This window comes from Drosophila albomicans, chromosome 3 (genome assembly GCF_009650485.2).
Source record: "Drosophila albomicans strain 15112-1751.03 chromosome 3, ASM965048v2, whole genome shotgun sequence".
NCBI classification, from domain to species: Eukaryota; Metazoa; Arthropoda; class Insecta; order Diptera; family Drosophilidae; genus Drosophila; species Drosophila albomicans.
In genome coordinates, this window is record NC_047629.2 from 31,419,637 (window position 1) to 31,444,284 (window position 24,648).

Here is a 24,648-nt window from a genome sequence, read left to right on the forward strand (position 1 = left end):
AAACAATCGCGGCGAATTCGAATTTGCTGCGTTAGCTGAGCTCAGCACCAAAATGTTTCAGCGTTAGCGCGTACACAAACCGCATTTCACACCTAGATGGCGCTTTGTCATAGATAATGAACTGAGCTGCTAATTGAAGTAACCAAGGAAGATATACTCCTCTTTTGTTACTGTTACTAGTAAAAATATTTTCTTTTTAATATTTAAAGATTTATCAACTCAACATAGTACCATAACCTTTCAGGGTAATTGGAAATTCAGGTCAAACCTGAAGACATGAAATACAATACTAGTATTACACAGCGTAAATAAAAACAACGTCGTTTGTGTTTTATCCAACATAGATTGGCGTTTATTTAGTTTTTTGTGGTTGTTTTTCTTGTATTTAATGACACTGAAACTGACAAATTGCTTGTGTTTTGTGTGTGTTTTAAGGAATCTTTAGTTTAGGAATTGTACTCCACGATATAAATCTTGGGTACTCGGGAAATGGACTTACCAAGTGTAGGTAATAATCTTTGATTGTGTGTTTTCGGGTATGTTTGTGTGTGTGTGTGTGTGTGTGTTTGTGTGATGTAGCAAATGTAGTTTGTCAATTCAATACATTCAATATTAATATATATAGTTAATACATATATGTTTCTTGTAATTTGTAATTAGTAATACACATATTTGAAGTATTCATTTAGGTTTATAATGCCGCGCTTAAGGATTACGAATTTTACGAATCTTGTTTTGGATATTTGTATTTAATTTATCTTCTTGCCTCATATATATTTCGTATCGTATCGTGTCGTATGAGTAATATGAGTATGAGTAATATTTGTTTCGGCTAAGAAGGAGCGAGTGATTAGTATGCATTTTAAACTGTTTTTCTTATTTTCAATAATTTCATTCTTTTTTGGTATCTTTTTTTTTAATTTCTCATTCTTCATATGCTTAGTTATCGTTTCCAAAGAAGTGTTGGATCTGATGTGCGTTGAAGTTGAATGCTGTCATCGTATTTGGGCGACTTTCTATACCTTTTTAATTTGATAGTTTTCTTTGTTTTTTTTTTCTTTCTTATGTTTTTAATGCAATGGGAATTAAATTTTGATTTATGCGTTTTAAGTAAAGTTAAGTAGAAAATTATTAATATTATGTATGTATGTAGAGTATGTGTATGCATGTTGAATGCTAAATAATTACAAAATAGGTTAGTTTATGTTAGACTTAATGATTATTTGACTTCGTTTTCGTTTTCATAATATTTGTTTTCTCCCCTTTGCTTTACGTTCTTCTGAAGCAACACAAAAAGCAAGCGATCAAATATGCATGATAAGTATGAAAAATGCTTGATGTACTCGTATATTATATTTGAATATTAATACTTAGCTTAATTTAATTATTTCTCTTTTCTTTCTTTTTTTTTGCAAACCTCTTTGGATTTTGTTTGAAAATGTCAAAAGTTTCGTTTTTTTAAATCTTTATTTTCGATTAAATATTTGTTTTTTGTTTTTGATTTTGATTTTCCGAAAAATTGTTAATTTTTAATTTTGTTATACCGAAATGCAACATTTTTTGCGCTATTTTTATTACTTGAAAATTTGTGACTTTTTCTCAATTTTTTTAAGAGTTTTTTTTTCGTTTTTTTTTTTTTTGTTTTTTGTATATTGTATATTATTTAAATGCCATTTGACTAAACGCTATTAAATATTTGTATTCGTTTACCATTAAAATTTGTAGTACATTTATATAAGTTTCCCATAATATATATGTACGAGTATAAGCAATATTTTTGTCACAACACTACATTCATATATAAAATCGATATAACTAGGTAGGATTATAGTGTAGAATATGTAAAGTGTTAGGTGAAACAGAAACATAATCGGAACAATCTAGGCGTAATAACTAATAGTTTTAATAAATTAAATTATTATTTTGAGAATTAAATAAGATTTATCTATTGTTGACTTCTCTTTAAATTGCGGGCTACCTCAAATGCTTTTGCTATTTCTACTTGTTGAGCAAATGTTGTGTACTGTAAAACTCCTTTTTAATTACATATTTGTTGTTAAGCATTGTCATTCGTTTTTAAAATTTGCATAGTTCAGTCTTTGAGTTTTGAAAGTAGCCTCACAATTTATGCGATTGCTGTAAAAATCAATAAAAATACGAAAATAAAAGAGCAAACAAAAATTGTTTCAAGAAAATCGTAAATATATTTGCAGAACTAAAATAATAATAATAAAAACTTAAATAAATACGTATAATGTAGAAATTGAGGTGTGCACATTATCAATTTCAGAGTTTCTTAAAGCTTGAAATGCGTATAACTGAATACAAATGTAAATCTCTATGACAAATCATAAAGTGCGCGCTTTTCTTTTTTTATTGGGGAACATTTGTATAATACAATTTAGACAGTGTGAGTGTGAGACTAAACGTTTATTATTTGCTATTTGTGCATTGAACAAGTTCATTTTAGCGGTTTTCGTTTTTTTGGAAGCGCAGTATAAAATTAAAAAATAAGTATAAATTATAAATAATCGACACACACAATGCTAAAAATTATGATCACAAGTCAACGCAAGTCAACAAGAAGCGAAATAAGTTTCAAATACAACTTTCGCCTTCGTTCTGTCGATACAAATAAGTAGTATATAAGTTATAGGATTTGCAGACCATACAAAATAAAACAAAATACGTTTAACTATCAATTAAGATTATGACTTTGACTTAGGCTAGGCAAAGAGTTTCATGCTTTTGGCATAGATGGCAAAAAACAAATATGTGTCTGGGCAAATCGAAAGCGAATTCTTCGGATGTATTTTCTTACGAATACTAGACGAGAGATTACCTTATTTATTCGCTTGATATATTTTGGTTGTTCTGCTTGGCTTACGAACTAAAATGCAATATTAAAAATGACTTTCAATTATGCAATTATCAATTATCAAATATCAAATATTAATTAGCAATTATAATGTTCCACGTTCAAGTTTTGTTCTTTCAAATGCCACACACAAATGCGTGTGTGTGTTTGTTTGTGTGTGTAATTACTCTTGTAAATACTTGAAATAGTTTAATAATTGTGTGTATATATATTTGCGCTTAAATGCGTTGCTTACTTCTGTGATGTTTTCTTTTCGATATTTTATATACTTTCAAAATCTGATGACTGACTCTGCCCTTTTTGTGTCTGTCTGTCTGTCGGTATACGCGTGAGTGTGTGTGTGTGTTTAGTGTATGTGTGCTCATGTGTTCATTCAACTCCCACGCACTTCATTGACTCCAAAAAACACTAAGCTAAACTGCCACGCCCACTTTCGTAAGTTGCTGCTTACAAATTACACTGCCATAGTATCGTAGGCTGTGAATCCTGCGCCATTTGTTTGTTGGAGTTGGAGTTGTTTTGGGCCGGCTTCGTTTCTGTAGGGAATCAATCAATCAAACAATCAGTGGTCAATCAAAAAATATAGCAAACAATATATATGAAATGTTTAATAATATTAGATTTGGGCTCATTTCTGCAACCAAAGCATTGCCTCATGTGGTTCTTTGGTTCTGTTTGTTGTCTTGCCACATGTGGCACGAGTATTGTGTGTGGCAAGCCAAGGCCAAGCGGCAAGCTGCACAACAACTTATACGTGTGTTTTGAGGTAATCATAATACAGTGTTTGGAATCACTTAAAGCCTGTTGATTAATATACGATTACGGTTACGGTTACGATTATGCTTGGTAATTATTGTAATTCAATTGTTTATCAAATGATAAATGTTTTGGGAACTGTTTTGAAACACTCAACTGTGATTTGCTTTCTTTTGCAATGAACCAAATAAGACAAACCAAAAGTAATTATAAACACACAACAGAAATGGGGAAGGAGACAAGATAAAACATGCAATCTTAGTTTAATTATTTATGTACACAAAACATGCAAAAGCGTTTGTTAGTTTAATACGTAACTTAATTTAGGTTAGAACTTACAACTGCCTGCGACTAAGTAGTTGGTGTTTCAGTGAATTTTATTGTATTATAATAAATAAACAAATATACAATGGTAGAGGTTAGTTCAGGTACAAGAAGGTTTCGAAAATTGCACAGAATTCATATTGTTATTTTATTATTTTATTATTAAGTTAGTTCTTTATGAAATTAAGTGCCAAACTATGCTATAATTCTGCGCAATTTTGATTTGTTTTATATACTTTTTTGTTATACGCATATTGCATTTGCAATATTTTTCAATATTTCTACTCGTTTCTTACCTCTCAATCAATTTACGCATCTCTTCGGTGGTGCGTTGATCTTTCGGTTGGGGTGATCTTTTCACAGCTGTATATTATTTTATGTATTTGGTTTTGTTTTCGTTATCGACATATTTGCAATAGAAATGATTGTTTAAGAACCCCACAAAAAATGGACCAACCGAAAGTAGTAGTAGTTATTTTGATTTAAATTATCATAGAAAGTAAAAGAAAACAGAAAGAAAAAATAAAATATCAAATAAAACTTATTGCTTATAAAAAAGTTTTTTCTTTTCTTAAATCGTGCAGCATAAAAACCTAAATCTCTTACGTAGCTAACTTAATGTTTTTTCTAACAACCACAAAAATTTCGAACAACTTTCTAGAGGAACACATGCGAAATTCTAGAGACACATGAGTTTTGAATGTAATGAAAATTGAAATAAAATTAAACATAAATCCGATATTAGACACAAAACATAAACATTCAACATGTTATAAAAAATGAAACTTTTAATTGGGATTCTAAGTGCTTCGTGAAATGAAATGAAGTGTGTTTGAATGTGCAGTAAAAATTGAATTTAAAACAAATGTATAACCAAAACCAAAGATAATTTATTTTATTGACACATAAATGATTTAAAAATTAAGATTTCCAAATAATGTTTTGAAACTTGAGCAAAACACAGCATGAATATTCGTAATGTGAACAACACATTGACTGTCTTCAAAATGACTCATGAATGAACAGGAACAATGAGGGACGAATGAAGATGTGATCACATTCCAGATACATGGGTAAGGAACGTCATGAGATTTTTCATGATCACGATCAGTACGAAGAATGAGGTGAGTTGTGATAATGTTAAGCGAGTATATTTCGAAACGGGGGAACAATTCAAATTCACTATGAAGACTAGATGAACTTTGATTCGATTTCACATCACTCACCCTCATTGGAGTCTTCTGATTGTTTGAATTATAATTAAAATGTACAAAGGAAATTTCGAAAAAGGAAATTAAGAAGATTGCAAATGGAATCGAGTTAAAATTATTATCCATTAAGCACTTCCATCAGGGATAAACTAAGTTATGTTTCTTGCGCAACTGGTTGTCGAAAACTTACCGCCATAGTTGCCGCGTGGTCCGTGATCGCGATCGCATTCGGCCTCTGAGATCTCGTTGCTCTCCTTAGAGTCGTTGAATGAGGAGTTGCTCATGTCGTGGTTGCGTGGTGGTGGTGGTGGAGGCTCAGGTGAACCATTGCCTGGATTGCGTGCAGAGCCTAAATATGCATTCGTTATAAGATAGCTTCAAATTATTTTTAAAGCATTTCTCTTACCAATGCTACGACGTCCCATAGAGCCACGGGAGCCATAATGATCGTAGGGTTGTCCATAGGGTCCACCGTATTGAGAGCCATACTGATCTTCCTCAGGAGCACAGTTAGCGGGATCATCGTATTCGGGTCCAGGTCCAGAGTAAAGGCTGCCGCCCTGAGAGTTGACGCGGGTGTAGCGACGCTGCAAGAGATCAGAAGATCAGTAGAATATAGATCACTTAACAACTGTTTCTGTCTGTTTCCTACGTATTGATCCTCCTCGGCACAGTTAGCGGGATCATCGTACTCGGGTGCTGGGGTATAGATCGAAGACTGTCCGCCCTGGCTGTTCTTGCGCTGATAGCGATTGGCACGTGGCATCGACTGTGAGCCAGAGCGAGAGTGCACATGTCCAGGGTGTCCAGGGGGCAGCATGGTTCCAGCGTGTCCGGGTACGGGAGTGTGTCCGTTCTGATGGGGGAAGGTCTGGAAATTCATGGCCTTGGTGGGATCCATTTCCTCACGGAAGCCGAGCAGATGGAACGTAGCATAGGGGCAGATTTCATCTTCCATGCCTTGCGAGAGAAGATTTCGATTAGCTAGGTCTCTAAACGTTTGCGGTTGTGGAATGATTTGTTTGGTGTTTAGTGTTTTAGTATGAGTGCTGCGAGCTGTCAGACAGAATGACAGATGTCTACTTACACTTCGGGCATCTTGCGACCAGGTTAGACTACTATTTTGTTAGGGTTAGGTTATTAAAAACTAAATGTTAATCCAAATTATAAGTTGTATTGAGGAAAGGATTAGGTTTTAGTTTTGGGGAATGAAATGAAAAGTCTTAAGAAAACATAAAGATAACTGAGGGGAACCTCTCCTACCTGGATGTCTGTAGTGGCACTCGACATTGCCATGGGCATGACCACCATGACCGTAGATATTGGCATTGCCGTGCATGGGAACTGGAGGTGCCTTGAGTTCCTCGTACAGATTTGGATTGCGGCGCGGATCCCAGGTGGAGTGGTTTGAGCGCAAACCACCGCGGCCTGAACCGGTTCATGTTCGTTTATGGTTTCGAGTTTGTATGTGGGTGGGTGTGTGTGTGAGTGTGGGTGGTTTATTCAATTTCCAATATTCATACAACATCAACGAAGAGTGAACCCAAAAACAAGCAACCAAAACGTTGGAGGGATTGGAGTAGGAGTTGGAATCAGAGTTTGGGTAAGAATTAAAATCAATTAAATAATGAGTTTAAATAAATTGCAAATAAATATTGTAAATAATTATGTTAATCTAAATTCAGCGCAACATTTAATAATACTCGTAGTGATATCAGGACTTAATTGGGTTCCAAATCATAAAGAAGCCACTCGAAGAAGCAACATTAAGAATTTCGATTTGAGAAAGCATTGCTATGTATGTGTGTATTTGTTTTTTCTCGTGTCTGATTGTATGATATGATATAATGAATGATGAATGGGGGTGTGGCAACGCCTTAGACGCCTTTCCCCTGTGCCTTGTTTGTGTTATGCAAAAGCAACGCAAAATATGAAATACTCGTCTTTTTTTCATTCATGTCTTTTTACGACATTTTTTCTTTTTTTTTTTTTGTTTGCAAAGTAAATGGAAGAAGGAAAAAACTAAGCCGCAGCCAATGCGCAGTGATAGCCCAAGTTATCTCTTCTTTTCCATTAGAAAAAAAAGAAACACAAGAACTTCGCTGGCATAGTCCTGGCATTAATAAATGTTGCATTGGAAATTTAGATGCTTACTTATGACTGTACCTCGCTTAATCCGATCGCAGGTGTTGTAGTTAGATCCGGGCACGGGGGGCAGCTTCCTGTTGGGGGGTGCAATGTAGCCAAGCTCGTCACGGAGATCGGGGCGACGTTTGTCCAAGGTGGCACCAGGTCCCATTGTCTGATTGTAAACTACATCGTCTAGAATTAATATATGATATCGCGAACTCAATAGTGAAACACTGAAGATGCTTTTCCCTTTTTGTAATGCAGCTCAAAATTTCAACTCGCATACTTTACTTCTGTTTCTCTTGCTTTAGTTCGTATCAATCAGCTTTGTTCCGTCACTCACAATATTTTGGTTTCTTTACGATTTGATTTAGATTTGCTTTTGTTTTTGTTTTTTTTTTTTTTTATCAATTCTTTTGGTTTTTGTTTTTGGTGCGGCATCTCAAGACGCTATAAGTGCTAAATAATAGCTCAAAAATACAAGTTTACAATTGCGAACAAAGTTTCCAAAGGGAATTACGTGAAGAGAGTGTTTTCTGTTTTGATTTGTTTTTGGATTTGCAGCTTAAAATATACCAACTTGTTAGCGATATAACGATTCATGATTGAATGACATGAAAATGAGTGATGATATCAATTTTGAATTTATATTTCATTTTACATTACTTTACTTTACTTTACTGTACTTTACTTTAGATATCAATTTACTGTACTTTACTTAAGCATTTTCATTTGCGATTTAAAAAAGCATCTCAGTTTTGGTTTCATTTCATAAATTGGGGATTGGAAATGTGTGAACTGAACAACAATGAAATGTGTGTCGATAGATTGGTTTAAGATTGTAGTAGTCTGTTGTGAGTAGTACTGTGAATATTGCTTAGGATATAAGCAAAACGTATTTACAACATTGGAGATAGCATAGGGTACACTTTTTAAACTTTAGGATTAAACTCATAACAACAGATTAGGAAATCTCGATTACGAGTATGCCATAATAACAATGTAGATCAAATTAATAAATTTAATTCAATTTGTACAATTACTTGACATTATTATGGCAAATCTAGAGTCATCGCAAAATATTTTTTGTATAAGTTACACGAAAGACACTTGCAAATAATTTTCCAATGGTTTTCAATGGCGATGGAAAATTGATGATAGTTCTATGAGTACGATTATATTATTATAGGAGATATGATTGTACATATGAGTATATACACAAATATTGATATTTATATTTATATATTGATACACGATTAAGTTGAGTATATTATCTTTGGTATTTTGTTGGTATATTTTTGTAAAAGTGACTGGCAATTGGTATATTTTTGTTCGTGTAAGCTTGTGTTGATCGATTATTTATAATAACTACACATTTATCATGCAATCAATAAAGGCTAATAGAATAAAGCATTCCAAGAGTTTAAAAGAAGTTACCAGCATTTCGTTGTGGAGTGACGGCATTGCATTTGTCTAATATCTTAACACTTAATGGCAATTTGAGAAAACAAATTGCCGCTCAATGAAAACAGAAATAAAATTTGTAGTAAATCAAATAATTAAATAGAAAGAAGAACACTTTTGCTCCTGTGCTAAGGTCGCACAAGATAAACCTACAATAGACATCCTTCTGGCCGCCTCGCATATCGTCGGAACGTCTTCGGGAGAGAGCCACGCACACAACACAGATACCAACCGCGACCACGACAACGGTGGCAATCAATGGCACCATAAAGTTCAGATCCAGCCACTCGGGCATCCAGGCGGGCATGGGAATACGAGCATGGACATTGCCATGGCCCATGCCATCGTCGAGGGGTGCGATAGTGCCTTTTTATTTCGATCGATATACAAACCATAGTGGAGCATGCATTTTATCGTTTATCGGATGCAACAACAACAGTGCAGGCAAATTCATACACATTAAACGTGTGTGTGAGTGAGTGTTGTGTATGTGTTTCGATAGAGAATACCAAAAAAAAAATCGCGAGGCGGTTTTGTATGTTGACAAAGATAGATAGATTGGTTTATGGAGAGAGAGAGAGAGGAACCGAAAAAAAAGAAATACGTAATTAGTTGGATATACTTATAGATACCTTTGTGATGATTGCCTTTGCTACGCAGAATACAAATAACAATTATCGCTATGATTATGACGAGCAGAGCCGCCACGACGGGCACTACTAAATTTAGGTTCGATAGGATAATGCGGATCGTATCCTCGGCGCTTAATTCGGGTAAATCACGCGAGGGTGCGATTGTGCCTGCAACAACAATAACAACAACAACCAAAGTGTTTCACATGTAGACCGGAGACAGATAAAGAGAGAGAGAGAGAGATAAAGAGTAGTCACAGTTATAGATAAGTGTACATATGTATGTTTGTATGTATGCTTGTTCGTATGTTTGTAAAAAGACGACAGCGATAGCGAATGAAAAGGAAGCTTGAACAGTTGGCAAATTAGCAAAGAGAGCGAAATGTCTCTCTTTCTTCGCTCTCCTTGCGAACTTTTTGTCTTTTGCCGTCTCTTCCCGTACATTGACTTTTGTACCCAACACACACACATATACAAATACATTGAAAAATACAAAAATACATATGCATGTACATATGTACATATGTATAACATCGAGTTGAGTTCGAATTTAACTTTTTTTTGTAACATGTTCGAAAATGTGGGGAGAAGTGTCGCAAATAGTCGAGTTAAGAATTAACATTAGTTAAGAGTATTTAATTTGTATTTTACAATGCGTTAAGACCACGCATAATTATTTGCAAATATTTAGATGAAAACTATTTGTAACTATTGAATAAACTTTTTAAATTGTATAACAAAAATAACATTATTTTTAATACGTTCAAATGCAATTTGTTTTTTTTTTTTTAAATAGATATTTCTTGTTTAACTGTAAATACTTAGAACTAATTAAGTTAAGTTAAGTAAATGGTTAAAACTATTTGTAAGCAATTGGAAAAATTCATTTAACAGCATTCCAAGTGTAATTGCTCTCAAGAGAATGAGTAGGAGAACGAGAACGATAACAAAAGAGAATCTTGAATATCTCTCTTAGGAAGAAACACTTAAATAAAAGATCGAAAACACTAACTAAGGTGGAACTCAACTATAACTTGATGACATAACTGAATTGTAATCGTAAATCGTAATATTAAATCGAAATCGATAAATAAATGGTCGTGTGTAATGAGAATGTTCTTATAAGGAAGTTAATGTCAATCTCATGTATATATTATCTTGATCTCAGCTCTCTTTAGGACTCACTAAACATACTGAGTGAATATGGAACTTTGGTTGTTGTGCTTTTTGGAAGGTGTGTTCGCATTGGCTCTGCTCGTTTCTGAGTTGTTGAGATACATTTTGTCATAAAAGCAGTGTTAATGAGCATTTTTGCTAGTTGTCAAAATCAAAATAAAAGCTAAACTAAATTGAAAACTTGAAATGAAAATAACGTTTATGAATCATATGTGCGATCAGTTGTGGGAAAACACTTTTGTACAATTATCGTGAAAGTTCCTTGCTGGATCCAATGGAGAACTGAAAGTTCAACTACTCACAATTACTTCACTGTCGTCGCTGCAGAAAGAATCGATTAGTTAGGAATTTGTAAAATTCTAGGCAAATTTACAATTCGGAATTTTGTTCAAGCGACATTCACGTATCCTACGATACGTATTGCGGAAGGGAGCACCGGGGGAGTTACAACATTTATTCATTACATTATTACATCAGGCAGTACTTAGATCTGTGTACTTTTTAACGCCTCTTTCTTTCTCAAAATGTACAAAATACTTCATCTCCACAGACTGGACACATACATGTATGTAATGTATATAAATGCAGTTAACACAAGGTGATAAAACTCAAACAAATAAATCATATATTCGAAATAAATAACAACATATCTAAGGTGATCTTCTAGGGATCTACAATAGTCTAGAAATAATAATATTGGTGACTGGTGAGAATTGAGTTCAACTATTTCAAGATACTGCATTGCAGCTGCTCTTCTCGGGATTTTGTACATTGTTTGCTCAAGAAATGAAAACGTAAAAAACAAATTGCATTTACGCAATAAAAACAGTTTTTGTTTTATACACGACGTCAAACTTTTCACATTTGAAATAAAAACTAAAATAAAATAAAGTATATTTTTATATAGATTTGACTAGGTATGACAAGCTTGGTGTTTTTTGGTGACAAATAAATAAATACCAGCTAATGGAAATTAAATTAAATACTGTGCAATTTGCTCGAAATAAAATAAAAATATTTGCTCATTTTCATTTTGGGTGATTTTGATAAAAAGCATTTTCAACTCGGGCAAAAGTGTGTAGAACATTTTTACTTGATGCCTAGCATTGTTATTTGTATATGGATAATGCTGTTGGTTATTCTTTGCGGGGTTCCCCAACAGCATTATCAACGTAGTTCTCTATGTACAAAAGCAATGTGAAGGTTTGTGAATTGGAAAACAGATCATAAATACCTCCGGTCACGGTGAGTGTGGCAAAGTCATATTCAGCAACTGTGAATCCAGCGGAATTGTGGGCAGTGATGCGCAGATTGTACCAGGTGGCGGGTTCCAGATCGAGGACTACGTAGTTATTATCGGGCTTCACATTGTTCGAGATTTGATTCCATTCCAGTTGATCGCTACAAGTAAATGGAATTAGTATTTGCATTGAATTGAATTTAATTGTGCCTTTGAGTGCAGATACCGTTTCTTGCTCTCGACAACGAAGTGAGACATGGGGCAGCCGCCATCTTTCCAGGCCTTGAAGTGCAACGAGACCGAATTCGATGAGACCTCAATGAAACGTGGCTTCTCTGGCAGTTTGGGTTTCTGGCCCTTGGTGCGTGTGTTCAAAATGTCGGAGGCTTCACCAGCGCCAATGCTTGAGAGGGCAGAAGAGAAGGGTTAGTTATAAGTGACAGTGAATGGATGCTATACTCACTTGTTGAATCCTGTGGCATAAACCTGGTAACGGGAGCCGCATAGCAAATTCTCAATGTTGTGCTTCTGTGAGTCAACGGACACCTCAGCAGTTTCCCATTCTCCGAATTCTGCAAGTGTGTCATTAACCATTAATAATTTGATTATGTATGATAAGTTTTAGTCAAGTTTTGAAGGCGAGAGATCTTATTCTTTTACTGTACTTCTAAAATGTTTAATATAAAACTTAAAATTAATTTTCTAAATTTTAAAATATTAGAATACAAATTATAAATGACAAATATCATGAAAGTTTCAAACATTGAAATGCATAAAATTTAAATTTGACTTATGATATGTATTGTAATTTCAAACTTTTTTTTAGTTTAGTAGTTGATTATGCTAACGGACTCGACATTACTAAAAAGGAGACTCAAAATTATATATGCAGTCGACCTTTCATTGCGACACACCATATCGCAAATGTCTTGAGTATATGAATAATGAATTGTTCTACTTATATTTAACTAAAAATTTTAGATTAAAATGCTATCAGTATTAGAAGACTCGCTTAATACATTTTTGTAAAAAAGTAATAAAATAATATAATGGAAGTTGCTTAGGCTACACTATTCAGATTTAAATTGTATTCTATACAATTAAATTAAATAAATAATATAATATTGTTCTTCTCATACCTGGCTTGTAGTGCAGAGTATAACCGTGGAGTGGTGCAGTGTCTCCCTCATGGGGCTTCAAGCGGACAGTCAGAGCATCGGTGGTAGTGGCTGAGAGTGTGACATGAGGAGATTGAGGAGGAGCCAGCACAATGAGTTTGTGGGTAATCGAGTCCTTAGCAATAGAGTTCTCGGCATGGCAAGAATAGTCGCCAGCATCCTGACGATTGACAGACTTAATCAAAAGGGATCCATCGGGCAGCAGACGCATGCGATCATTGGCACTGAATTCGACGCCCTTGATCTTCCAGGTAATCTCTGGCTGAGGAGCTCCAACGGCTAAGCAAGGCATCTTGGCATCTTCCTTAAAGGTGGCAGTGAAAGTGTCGTCGAAGGAGGCAATCTTGGCGGGCACCTGGTCGCTAGGCATGGCTACAATGCTCTTCGATTGCTGACCCTCTCCGATGGTGGTGCTGGCAGTGACCCAGAATTCATAGGGTTTGTTCTTCTCAAGTTCGGTGGCTTCGAAGCTCATTTGATAGTGTGGCACTTTTTGGGTTTTCGTTTCAGTCTCAGCGCCTTCGGCCTTGGAGTAGACAGTGTACTGAGTGATGATGCCGTTGGGCTGTGCTGGTGGACGCCAAGAGACCAGAATGGCCGCATTACCCATAACCAGAGCCTTAACATCGGTGGGTGCTTCAGGAACTGCAAGGCGAGGAGAAGTTAAATGACATTTTTTTTGTTAGTTCAGTTGTCTTACCATCGGGTTCGGTCTGGCAGTGAATTGGCACGCTGCGAACGCCATCGCCGCCAGCAGTGGTGGCTAGAACTTGCATGGTGTAGTTAGTGTATTTCTTCAGGCCATGGAGCACAGTGTCGGAGGAGGCAGTCTTCTTGTAGTGGCGTTTGGTCTCATCTAGAAGTGTAATACAATTAGTTCGGACTCGATTCAGCAACAATTCCAATCAATACATACCATACCACTCATCGCTGGGAGCATAGACAACCTTGTAGGTCTTGATCACACCGTTGGCGGACTCAAGTGGTGGACTAACCCAGCTAACGCGAATAGTTTGTGAGGTCAGTGTGGTGCAGGCAGTGTCGCTAGGTGGCTGGCTGGGTGTGCCTTCGGCTGTGAACTGTTTCTCCTCATCGCTCAATGGACCGGCACCGATTTTGTTGAAGGCCTGAATGACCACCGAGTATTGTGTGTAGACGCGCAGATTGTTCAGTTCCAGATTGTGTTCTTTGCCCTCTTCGGTGATAAAGTTGATTGTTTCAAAGATGTACGACGAGTTGGTGTTCGATAGCTTGTAGCCCACATAGTAGCCCAGGATTTCTCCGTTCCAATCGGAGCGTGCTGGTGGCTTCCAGGTGACGCGCAGTGTGGTCTGATTCACGGGATCGACTTTGATGTTCTGTGGCTTACCAGAAGGCGCCTCTTCAGCAGTGATAATTGTGACAGCTTCTGATGATTGCGACGAACCAATTTCATTCTCGGCGACAATGCGAATGTTGTAGGTAGTAGCGGGGCTCAGTTTCTGTACTTGGGCTTCAGTGGTGTGTCCGGGTACCATAACGCGATCGATCTCATCCCAGGAGGCACGGGAGCGCTTGAACTCAATGATGTAGCGATTGAGGGGAGAGTTTCCATCGTAGGGTTGAGCCCAGCTCAGTTGCACCGAGCGTCCGGATTTGTCGAGCACCTTCAGGGCGTATGGCATCTCGGGTACTTCTTGGACAATCATGTTAATGCTGGCATCGTCGGAGCCAAAGGCATTGGTGGCCACACAGGTGAACAGAGCAGAGTCAGAGCGTTCGGTACGTTTAATAGAAAGACTGGACATGACTCCGGCTGAGAGAATTTCCTCGCGAATTGTGTAACGATTGTCGTTCTTGGGGTCCAGACGCATGTTGTTCATGTTCCACAAGATGCCAATGGGTTTCTCGCCCTTCGCCTCGCACTGCAGCACAGCGGGTTCACCACGACGAGCGGTCTGATTGCGCAGTTTCTCAGTGAATTCTGGAGGGGCTTGTACGCTGACCATGATCACAGCCGAGAGTCCAGAGCCAATGCCATTGATAGCCTCACACAGATAGTAGCCTTCGTTGGTCTTTTGAATGTTGTCAATGTGCAGAGTTCCCTCCTCGACGCGAATGTTGTCACTCTTCTTCAGATCCTTGTACTCTCCGGGAGTGTCACCTAGGAGATAATTTAATTAAATATTGATTGAAGAGATTTTTTCACATTTCCTTCACTTACCAACTGCTTTCTTCCAGGTCACTTGTGGCTTGGGGAATCCATCAGCTTTGCATTCAACCTTGGCATCGGAGCCTTGAGCGAAAGCCTTGTCGGTGGGTTCGAGGATCCATCTTGGTGGCACTGTTGTTCAGCGTCGATTGTTGATTGTTGGTAGAGAAAAAAATCTATTAGTAAATTTGTTTCGGTTTCCTTACTAAAGTTGAACATTTAGCATGCGGTTTGTAGTATTTTATGGCAGACGGATGGACGGACTTTTGAGTGAAAACTGAATTGATATTTGTCATTTAATTACGTTAAATCTTTAAATTTATTTATTTTAATTACTATTCATTTCAGTTTACACAACGTGTGGAAATGTGAAATATATTTGTGGTATTCATCATCATATTTCCACACTTAGCTTAAGTTTCTAAGTGAACCAATAAACCAAACTACAACTAAAGAGATTAGCACAATTAAATAACCAAAGTGTTAAAGGACAAATTAGAGTGGGAGTTTAACTAAATCATAATTAGTAACTAACTAAAATCATAAACTACATGCAATTTGTGCAAAACGAAGAGCTGATTTCCCAACTTTATCTTGTTGTTCTTTTCAATTGGATTTTTGTTTTTTGATCAGTCTTCGTTTTGTGCCTTAGTGAGCTAAGTAAATTATAGTTAATAATGAAAATGAAAGTAATTAAAGTTGAGGAATATTCGGGTTGTTGGGATGGGACTGATAGATGTTGTTTTGGGGACGTAGCAGAGGCTTGTGTTTTGTTTTCTGCTATTTCATAGAAGCGCTTGGTTATCCCGTAGGACTGAGATTAAATTTAGTAGACAATTAAAAGCGGTTAAAATGCGAGTTGTTGTTGTTATTGCTGTTGTTATTGTTGTTTTTGTTGTGGCTTGTGGTTTATTCGGTGTTGGAGAATGAGACTGAGTACAAAACTGAATTGAAATTAAACGGATTTAATGCACATTCAATATCTTGAACTGTTCACTCAAGCAGGTATCAAGCTGTGAGTCCTTTCTGTGCAGGATTGCGTGTGTGTGTGTGTGTATGGGTGCGTGTGTGTGCTGCTGGTTAAACATGTATGTGAATCAGAGCTATTTTTGGCTCACACAAAAGTTGCTGCGGATGCATGGATATTAGGTCAAAAAACTAACATTTGCTTCCGACAGAGACAAAGACAGAGGAGAATATATTTATATATATACAGTGGGAATCGAATAAAACTTGACCGCAGTCGAACATTCTTTGGGTCCAGAGAGAGAGTAAGAGAAAGAGAGCAAAAGTTCTCGATTAGCTGAAGAGAAAAAAGTAAATCTTTCGTTTTTTTTTGCTGCTTGCTTTAACCCAAAATTTCCCATTTACCGTTGACAATGAGCAGCGCCTGCCTTTGGGCCACGCCCACATGATTACTGGCCTTGCAGCTGTAGTTGCCGGCATGATGAGCCTGTGCCTTGTTGATCAGCAGCAGGCTCGTGTGCTCGCCGACCGTTGCCTGTGTGGCATCCGTGTTATCGTCGTCGTCATGCAATGGCCGCCCATTCAGTTGCCACTGGAAGCGAATGGGCGTGGCGCCGCGGCTGGCAATGCACGTCAGCTGCACGTAATCGTTGACATCGCAAACGGACGTCGACAGCGAGAGGGCGGCAAGCAACGGTGGCTCTGCAGTTGAGTTAAATATGAACTAAACTATTTGCTATGACTGTCAAGTTCGTTGCCTAAGTCTTTCGATTCAAGTCGCTTGTTTGAGGTACAAAAATTATAACTTTGTAGAAATGATAAAAATAGAAGAGTGGAAATATGTGAGACTATGTACCCTTCACTTTGAGTGTGGACCAGCGACTGGCCAAACCAGCCGCGTTGCTGGCCACACACGTATAGTTGCCGGAGTCACTGATGGTTGTTTGACGCAGCGACAGAATCAACGTGTACTCATCGATCTTGTGATAAATGGAACGCAACAGTGGCTGACCATTCTTCAGCCAGTAGATGTCGATGGGCAGATCGCCCGAGGTGACCATGCACATGACACGCACCGCCTGGCCGCCATTGACGCCATTGGCATTAAAATGGAATTGCTCAATCTGCGGCAACTCTAAACCGTAAAAGTACACAGAAAGCCGTGCAAGAAAGTGTGAGTGTTATAATACAATTGTTTTGTGCTAAATGCAAAGTACCAACACCAGTTCAACAAACACACACATAGAGAAAGAGATAGTTGACAGTGGAGTGTGTTCGAAATTTACAGCAGTTGTCTAGTCTAACAAGCCCAGGCTTTAAAGTGCAGCGAAAACAAACCCTTTACGCTCAGCTCCGACTCGACAGTCGAGAAGCCAGCCCCATTCGAGCCCATGCACGTGTAGGTGCCAGCGTGTCCGCCCTGCACGCTCTCAATGTTCAGCGAGCTGCTGCGTCGACTGTGCATCAGTATGTTGACGCCCTCCAGCTGCAAGGCTGGACGATCATTGTAGTACCAAGTGATGTTGAACGGCGCATCGCCATGCACCACGGCGCAGGTCAATTGATAATAGTCTCCCACATAAAGTGGCGAATTGTTGGGCAGCGGTGCCAGCTTGGGCGGTACTTAAAGTCACAAGCAAAATAATAGAAAAGAAAATAATAATAAATGTATAAAAATAATGAAGTTCAGAGCTAAACCTCAAGCTTTGAATGTGGGCAAACCGATCGAAAGTGGTTGAATAATTGGTAGTACAAAATAAACAAAAAGTGTATTTTATAAAAGATTGAAGAGACTTTCGATTTCCTAGATATCGGGCGTTTATTGCAGGCATGTTGAAAGAACAAGGTTTACAGATGAATGAATGCGACTTATCCTAACATATTAAGAAGAATTTATTTTTATGGATCAACTGTCAGACCTATAAGTATTGGCGTATGTCAAGTCTTTGTCTTTTAAAAATAAAATATTTAGACATATTTTTGTAGTATTTCCTGGATATGAATTTGCTATTAATAGTTTTTCCGTTGCAGTGCTTTGGTTAGGTATTCACATGCAAGCTTTGAAGTGCTACTAGCCTTGGCAGAGAGTGACGCAGAGAAAGAGATAGACACGAAGAAACATAGACAGAGAGACAGACATGCAGCCTGACAGATGGACGCATGGTTAGTAGCAACAAACTACAGCGGACAGGTTAGATTCGACGCGTATGTAATTACAGTAAGCACGAGTATGTGTGTGGGTGTGTGTAAGCTAACTACATATCTAACCGTAGACATTGAGGAGCGTCGTATATCGTTGTTGGCCAGCTAAATTGCTGGCATGGCACGTGAAATTGCCCGCATGTGGCGCCTCAACGGCCTCAATGGTGAGCACACTGCCGCGGCTACCGACACGTTCAGTGCTTATGCCCAGCTCGTCGCCGATCGCGATGCCATTCAGCGTCCATTCAATAAGCAGCGGCAGATCGCCACCGGGCACAGAACAGTGCAGTGTTAAGTATTGGCCCACTTGGGCGGGGCCCTCCTCAAAGGCGAAGGGAATGATGCGAGGCAAAACTGAACGCAACGTAATATGTGTGTGTGTGTGTGTGGATGGGGAGAACCGAAAGTAAATGAAGAAAAGAAACAAAACAAATAAGCATAAAAGAATTGTTGAAGCATGAACGCGGCACCTATCACTTTCAGCTGGGTGCTGTAGGTGGCTTTGCCAGCAGCGTTTTCGCCATGACAACTGTAATTTCCCGCATGCCTGGCCGCCACACTTTCGATGGTCAGGACACTGCTGCGTCTGCCCATTTTGGCAATGAGTATGTCCTGGTCTTCGTCATTGAACAGCGGTTGCTTGTTGAATGTCCAGCGTATGTTCAGGGGCAGATCGCCCTCGGTCAGGGTGCATTGGTAGGTTATGTATTGGCCCAGATGCGTGGGCTGCGCACTTGTGGCAAAGGGCGTTATTTGGGGCAATACTTTGGGAGGTGCATTACAACAGAAAAAACGAAAAGGGAAACAATGAAAAATACTCAAATGTGAACTACATCATAAACTATGTTAAATCTAGAATGTAAAGTGTTGTTTAGGAGCTGCCCAACCGTTGACTATCAGCGCCGCCGAGTACTCCACTGTTTGTGCATTGTTGCGAGCACGGCAAGTATAGTTGCCCGCATTGTTGCCGTTTACCGAGTCGATGGTTAGCACGTTCACCTTCTTGCCTATCTTTGAGGTGGTCACTCCATGGTACTCGTTGATGGCATAGTCATTGAACAGCCAGTAAATGTCCACAGGCAGATCACCCTTCGAGATGGTGCATTGCACGGTCACCGAGTCACCGAAATTCGCAGGTTCATCCCCAAACTCAAAAGGTGTAATGTGGGGCGGCACTTGAGTGGTTGAAGATGATAATTTTAAGTATGTGTTGATTGTATTCATATTAATATTCCCAAATTATAGGTTAGGTTCGTTGCCTAAGTCTTTTGATCGCAGCAAGTTTGTCGCTTAAGTCTTTTCATGTGAGCAAGTTTTCGTCCAAAGTCATTTTATGATAGCAAGTTTGTCGCCAAAGTCTTTTCATTTGAGTAAGTTTGTTTCCTAAGTCTTTCAATGTCAACATGTTTTACCAATTCATTAAGTTTATCGCTTAAGTCTTTTACTTAACCAAGTTTGTCGCCTAAGTCATTTGATTTTTTTTTTGTCTTTTTTGACTTTAAACGACTAAGTTTGTGGCCTAAATCATTCGAATTTCTTTCTTATAGTTAGAGTATGAGATTTGCAGCCGATAAGGGGAGAATGGAATCATGCGAGATTGTTTGCTACGTATACGTAATAAAAGCGAATACATAAAGCTTTCAATGTCAATTTAAGCAAAAAGCAAACATGCAATTGTTGCTGTTGTTTGTGTCTATGTTCGTGTGTCTTACAATTTGTAGTTGGTGTAAATTATAAAAATAAAATAATTTAACCGAAGAGTAATTGATATTCATGTCCTGTACAAACGAGTAAGAGTGTTTTTGCTATACCATTCACAAGCAGCTGTGCTGTGTATATCGACGCGGCCCACAGATTCTTGGCCTTGCACGTGTAGTTGCCAACGTGTCGGGCATTCACAGCATCGATCATCAGGACGCTCAAGCGCTTGCCCATTTTGGATGTGGAAATGCCCGAGTAATGATTGATGGGATAATCATTGAAAAGCCACTCGATGTCGAGCGGCAAATCGCCTGAACTAACCAGACAATTTACAGATACCGAATCCTCAAAATTGACTGGAGTTTCGCCGAAATCAAAATGCGCTATTTTTGGTGCAACTAATTGAATATTTTGAAATGGAAACGGAAATGGAAATGTGTTGTATGTGTTGTTCAAGAGATCAAAATAATACCGAAAGAACCAAACATGTAAAAGTTAAACTACAATTGAATCGTAATGCTAATGACCCAAATACCATTCACAATCAGTTCGGTGGTATAGTTAACAGCAGCTGCATGATTCCGGGCCCGACAACTATATTTTCCCGCATGCCGGGCCTGAACACTGTCGATACTCAGCATGCTATTCCGCTTGCCACCTTTGACAACATTGATGCCCGAGTACGAACTGATGCCGTAGTCATTGAACAACCATTCGATGTCGATTGGTAAATCACCCGTTGATATGAGACACATTATGGAAACAGAATCCTCAACATTTGCCGGCTCATCGCCAAAGTCAAAGGGCGTAATTTTGGGTGGAACTTGAGGGGAAAATAAGTTGGCATGCAAGATTAGAACGAAATCATAATAATCTCTAACTACATTCAAATAACAGAAAGGAGCAAAGTGTAGCAACCATTCACAATCAATTCGGCAGAGAATTCGCTGCTTGCTGCCTTGTTCTTTGCCGTGCAACTATAGTTGCCCGCGTGTCCGGCGTGTACAGAGTCTATGGTCAATACGCTGGTTCTTTTACCGCCGCGCACAACAGCGATTCCCGAGGCAAAGCTAATGGGTTGTCCGTTAAACAACCACTCGATATCGATGGGCAAATCGCCGGAGGAAACCAAGCAATTAACCGAAACGGAGTCCTCAAAGTTAGCAGGGGCATCACCAAAGTCAAAGGGGGCTAGCTTGGGAGGAGCTGTGGATACATTACAGGGGAAACTTAAAACAAATCGCAACTAAAAATAAAACTACAATACAGCCTTAAATAGTACAAAAAACTATCTCTATACCATTCACAATTAATTCGGTGGTATGATTGACAGCAGCCGCATGATTCTTGGCCAAGCAACTATATTTGCCAGCATGTCGAGCACTAACATTATCTATAGTCAACATGCTCGTTCTCTTGCCACCCTTCATAACCGTAATGCCCGAGTAAGAGCTGATGCCGTAGTCATTGAAGAGCCATTCAATATCAATGGGTAAATCGCCGCTAGAAATCAGGCAAGTGACCGACACAGAGTCCTCAACATTGGTGGGTTCGTCTCCGAACGTGAAGGGTATGATTTTGGGAGGTACTTTAAAGGAAATGCAATAACTTAATAGTTTAAATCTACAGCAAAATCAACAAAAGCTCAATTAATTAATTATAACTTCAGTTCATTCTGAAAATACCATTCACAATAAGCTCTGTTGTATAGTTGACGGCGGCAGCATGATTCTTGGCACGACAACTGTAAAGACCCGCATGACGAGCCTGCACATTATCAATGCCCAAGATGCTACTACGCTTGCCACCCTTAATAACAGAGATACCCGAATAGGAACTGATGCCGTAGTCGTTGAAGAGCCACTCTATATCGATGGGCAGATCTCCACTCGAGATGAGACAAGTTACGGATACAGAGTCCTCCACATTTGTAGGCTCCTCTCCGAAAACAAAGGGCGTAATCTTGGGAGGAACTTTAAGTAAAATATGTGTGAGTGTGAAGGAGAAAAATAACTCGGAAATTAAAAATAAATAATTTAAACAAATGCGAAGCTTATTCTGTGAATCTCTGACGAGTACCGTTGACAATTAATTCCGCAGTATAATTAACAGCTGCCGCATGATTCTTGACCCTGCAGCTATATTTTCCCGCATGTCTCGCCTGCACATTGTCGATGCCTAGAATGCTACTACGCTTGCCATTCTTGACAACTGAGATTCCCGAATAGGAACTGATGCCATAATCGTTGAAGAGCCACTCAATATCGATGGGCAGATCTCCACTGGAGATAAGACACGTGACGGACACTGAGTCCTCCACATTTGTGGGCTCCTCTCCGAAATCAAAGGGCGTTATCTTGGGTGGAACTTTAAGTGAAATGTGTATGAGTGTATGGGAGGAAGTAAATAACTCGCAAATGAAATCATAAGTAATCTAGAAAAATGTCAAGCATTTGAAACTTTGGCGAGTACCGTTGACAATTAATTCCGTCGTATAATTAACAGCCGCCGCATGATTTTTGACCTTGCAGCTGTATTTCCCCGCATGTCTCGCCTGGACATTGTCGATGCTCAACATGCTGTTCCTTTTTCCCCCCTTGACCACATTGATGCCCGAGTAGGAACTGATGCCGTAGTCATTGAACAACCATTCGATATCAATCGGTAAATCGCCAGTGGAGATGAGACAAGTCACCGAAACAGAGTCCTCGACATTAACAGGCTCCTCCCCAAAGGTAAAGGGTGTGATTTTGGGCGGGGCTTAAATCATATTCAAACAATTACTAAATTAAAATATACTACAGCAAATAAAACACGCTGAAATTGTAGAGTTTAAAGGTGCCCGAATACCGTTGACAATCAGCTCGGTTGTGTGATTGACAGCTGCTGCTTGATTCTTGGCGCGACAAGTGTAGTTGCCCACATGGCTGGCGTGGACATTGTCGATGCTCAGCACGCTGTTGCGCTTGCCGCCCTTCATGACCATGATGCCCGAGTAGGAGCTGATGCCGTAGTGATTGAACAACCATTCGATGTCGATGGGCAAATCACCAGTGGAAATCAGACAGGTCACTGAGACAGAATCCTCGACATTGGCGGGTTCATCGCCAAAGCTAAAGGGTGTTATCTTGGGTGGTACTGGGTGGGGTAAAGGGGCGAAGTCATAAGTTGAAAAATTAAACGAAAACTTAAAAGAGAACACTTAAAGATCTAAAAGTATTTAGTAAGTTGGCCAACCATTGACCACCAACGCAGCAGAGTACTCGCTGCTGGCCGCCTTGTTCCTCGCCTTGCAGCTGTAGTTGCCCGCATGTCCGGCGTGCACAGAGTCAATGGTCAAGAGACTGGTTCGCTTGCCACCCCGCAGCACCGCAATACCAGTGGCATAATTGACTGGAGCACCCTCAAACAACCATTCGATTTCAATGGGCAAATCACCCGAGGTCACCAGACAATTCACCGAAACTGAATCCTCAAAGTTTGCTGGCGCCTCGCCGAAATCAAAAGGCGCAATCTTAGGCGGTGCTGTGAAAGAATTGTTTGTGGGTGGAATTGGAGTTGGAAATCATAATCAATAAAAGAAAAGATCACAGATCACATGCAATGCCCCGTCATTAATTTGAGTACCATTCACAATCAACTCGGCTGTATACTCTGCGGAATCAGCATCGTTGCGGGCCTTGCACGTATAGTTGCCAGCGTGGCCGCCATGCACAGAGTCAATGGTCAGAATGCTGGCCTTCTTGCCGCCCTTGACAATGGAGACGCCGTTGTACGGCTGGATGTGAGCACCGTTAAATAGCCAAGTGATGTCCATGGGTAAGTCACCCAGATAGATAAGACAGTTCACCGAAACGGATTCCTCGAAATTAATGGCATGATCGCCAAAGTCAAAGTGCGCAATTTTGGGAGGAACTGGGATTTCATTGGGCGGGAATGGGAATCAAAACAATAAGCAGAAAGTAAAAGAAAATTTAGCAAAGTACTCAAATGATGCTCAGTACCATTCACAACCAATTCGGCTGTGTAGTTGACCGAGGTAGCTCGATTGACGGCCACACAAGTGTAGTTGCCAGCATGATGATCGCGCACGAAATCAATCGACAAGGCGCTAATCTTTTTGCCCAACTTTACCATGGACACGTCGTAGACATTCTCATTAATTTCACGTCCATTAAATAGCCAAGCGAAGCTCACGGGAAAATCACCCGATGTAACCAAACACTGAACACTCGCCGATTCACCAAAGTTCGAGGGATCCTCGCCAAAGTCAAATGGCGAAATTTTGGGAGCAACTTGGAAGAGGAATTACAGGGTATTGAAAAATTATAAACAAAAATATATATAAAATTCTAGTTGTTATACAAAAATGGAGAAGTGCATTAACCATTCACTTTCAGTTCGGCCGTGTGGTTAACACGACCAGCGCGATTCTCGGCAATGCAGGAATAGTTGCCAGCATGTTTGGCCGAGACAGCTTCAATGGTCAGTTCGTTGATACGTTTGCCACGCTTCGTGGTTAGTATTTCTAGATAATCCTCAAAGGGTTTGTCGTTCAGGGTCCACGTAATATTCACAGGCAAATCACCGCCCGATATT

General features: G+C 39.1%; 1 protein-coding gene across 50 annotated transcripts in view; it reads right to left on the reverse strand.

The window, feature by feature from the left end:
• Positions 1-329: 329 nt before the first annotated feature.
• Positions 330-24,648, reverse strand: part of LOC117571866 (cell adhesion molecule Dscam2) — a 74,770-nt gene continuing 50,451 nt past the window's right edge. For 13 of the 50 annotated variants that reach the window (XM_052005455.1, XM_052005456.1, XM_052005458.1 and 10 more), the window contains exons 10-24: positions 15,193-15,312; positions 13,906-15,132; positions 13,690-13,845; positions 12,951-13,634; positions 12,275-12,383; positions 12,038-12,214; positions 11,806-11,972; positions 9,396-9,563; positions 7,336-7,491; positions 6,433-6,597; positions 5,822-6,129; positions 5,576-5,756; positions 5,360-5,518; positions 4,255-4,321; positions 330-3,414 (exon numbers count right to left, since the gene is read on the reverse strand). In XM_052005455.1, coding sequence (XP_051861415.1) covers positions 3,333-3,414; positions 4,255-4,321; positions 5,360-5,518; positions 5,576-5,756; positions 5,822-6,129; positions 6,433-6,597; positions 7,336-7,491; positions 9,396-9,563; positions 11,806-11,972; positions 12,038-12,214; positions 12,275-12,383; positions 12,951-13,634; positions 13,690-13,845; positions 13,906-15,132; positions 15,193-15,312 — 3,926 coding nt within the window. In that variant the 3' untranslated portion in view covers positions 330-3,332. Of the gene's footprint in view, positions 3,415-4,254; positions 4,322-5,184; positions 5,200-5,359; positions 5,519-5,575; positions 5,757-5,821; positions 6,130-6,432; positions 6,598-7,335; positions 7,492-8,916; positions 9,130-9,395; positions 9,564-11,805; positions 11,973-12,037; positions 12,215-12,274; positions 12,384-12,950; positions 13,635-13,689; positions 13,846-13,905; positions 15,133-15,192; positions 15,313-17,484; positions 17,770-18,414; positions 18,703-18,818; positions 19,113-19,235; positions 19,524-20,967; positions 21,256-21,349; positions 21,638-24,053; positions 24,345-24,648 lie in introns of all 50 variants that reach the window. The other 37 variants (XM_052005437.1, XM_052005424.1, XM_052005431.1 and 34 more) reach the window with 17 other exon arrangements.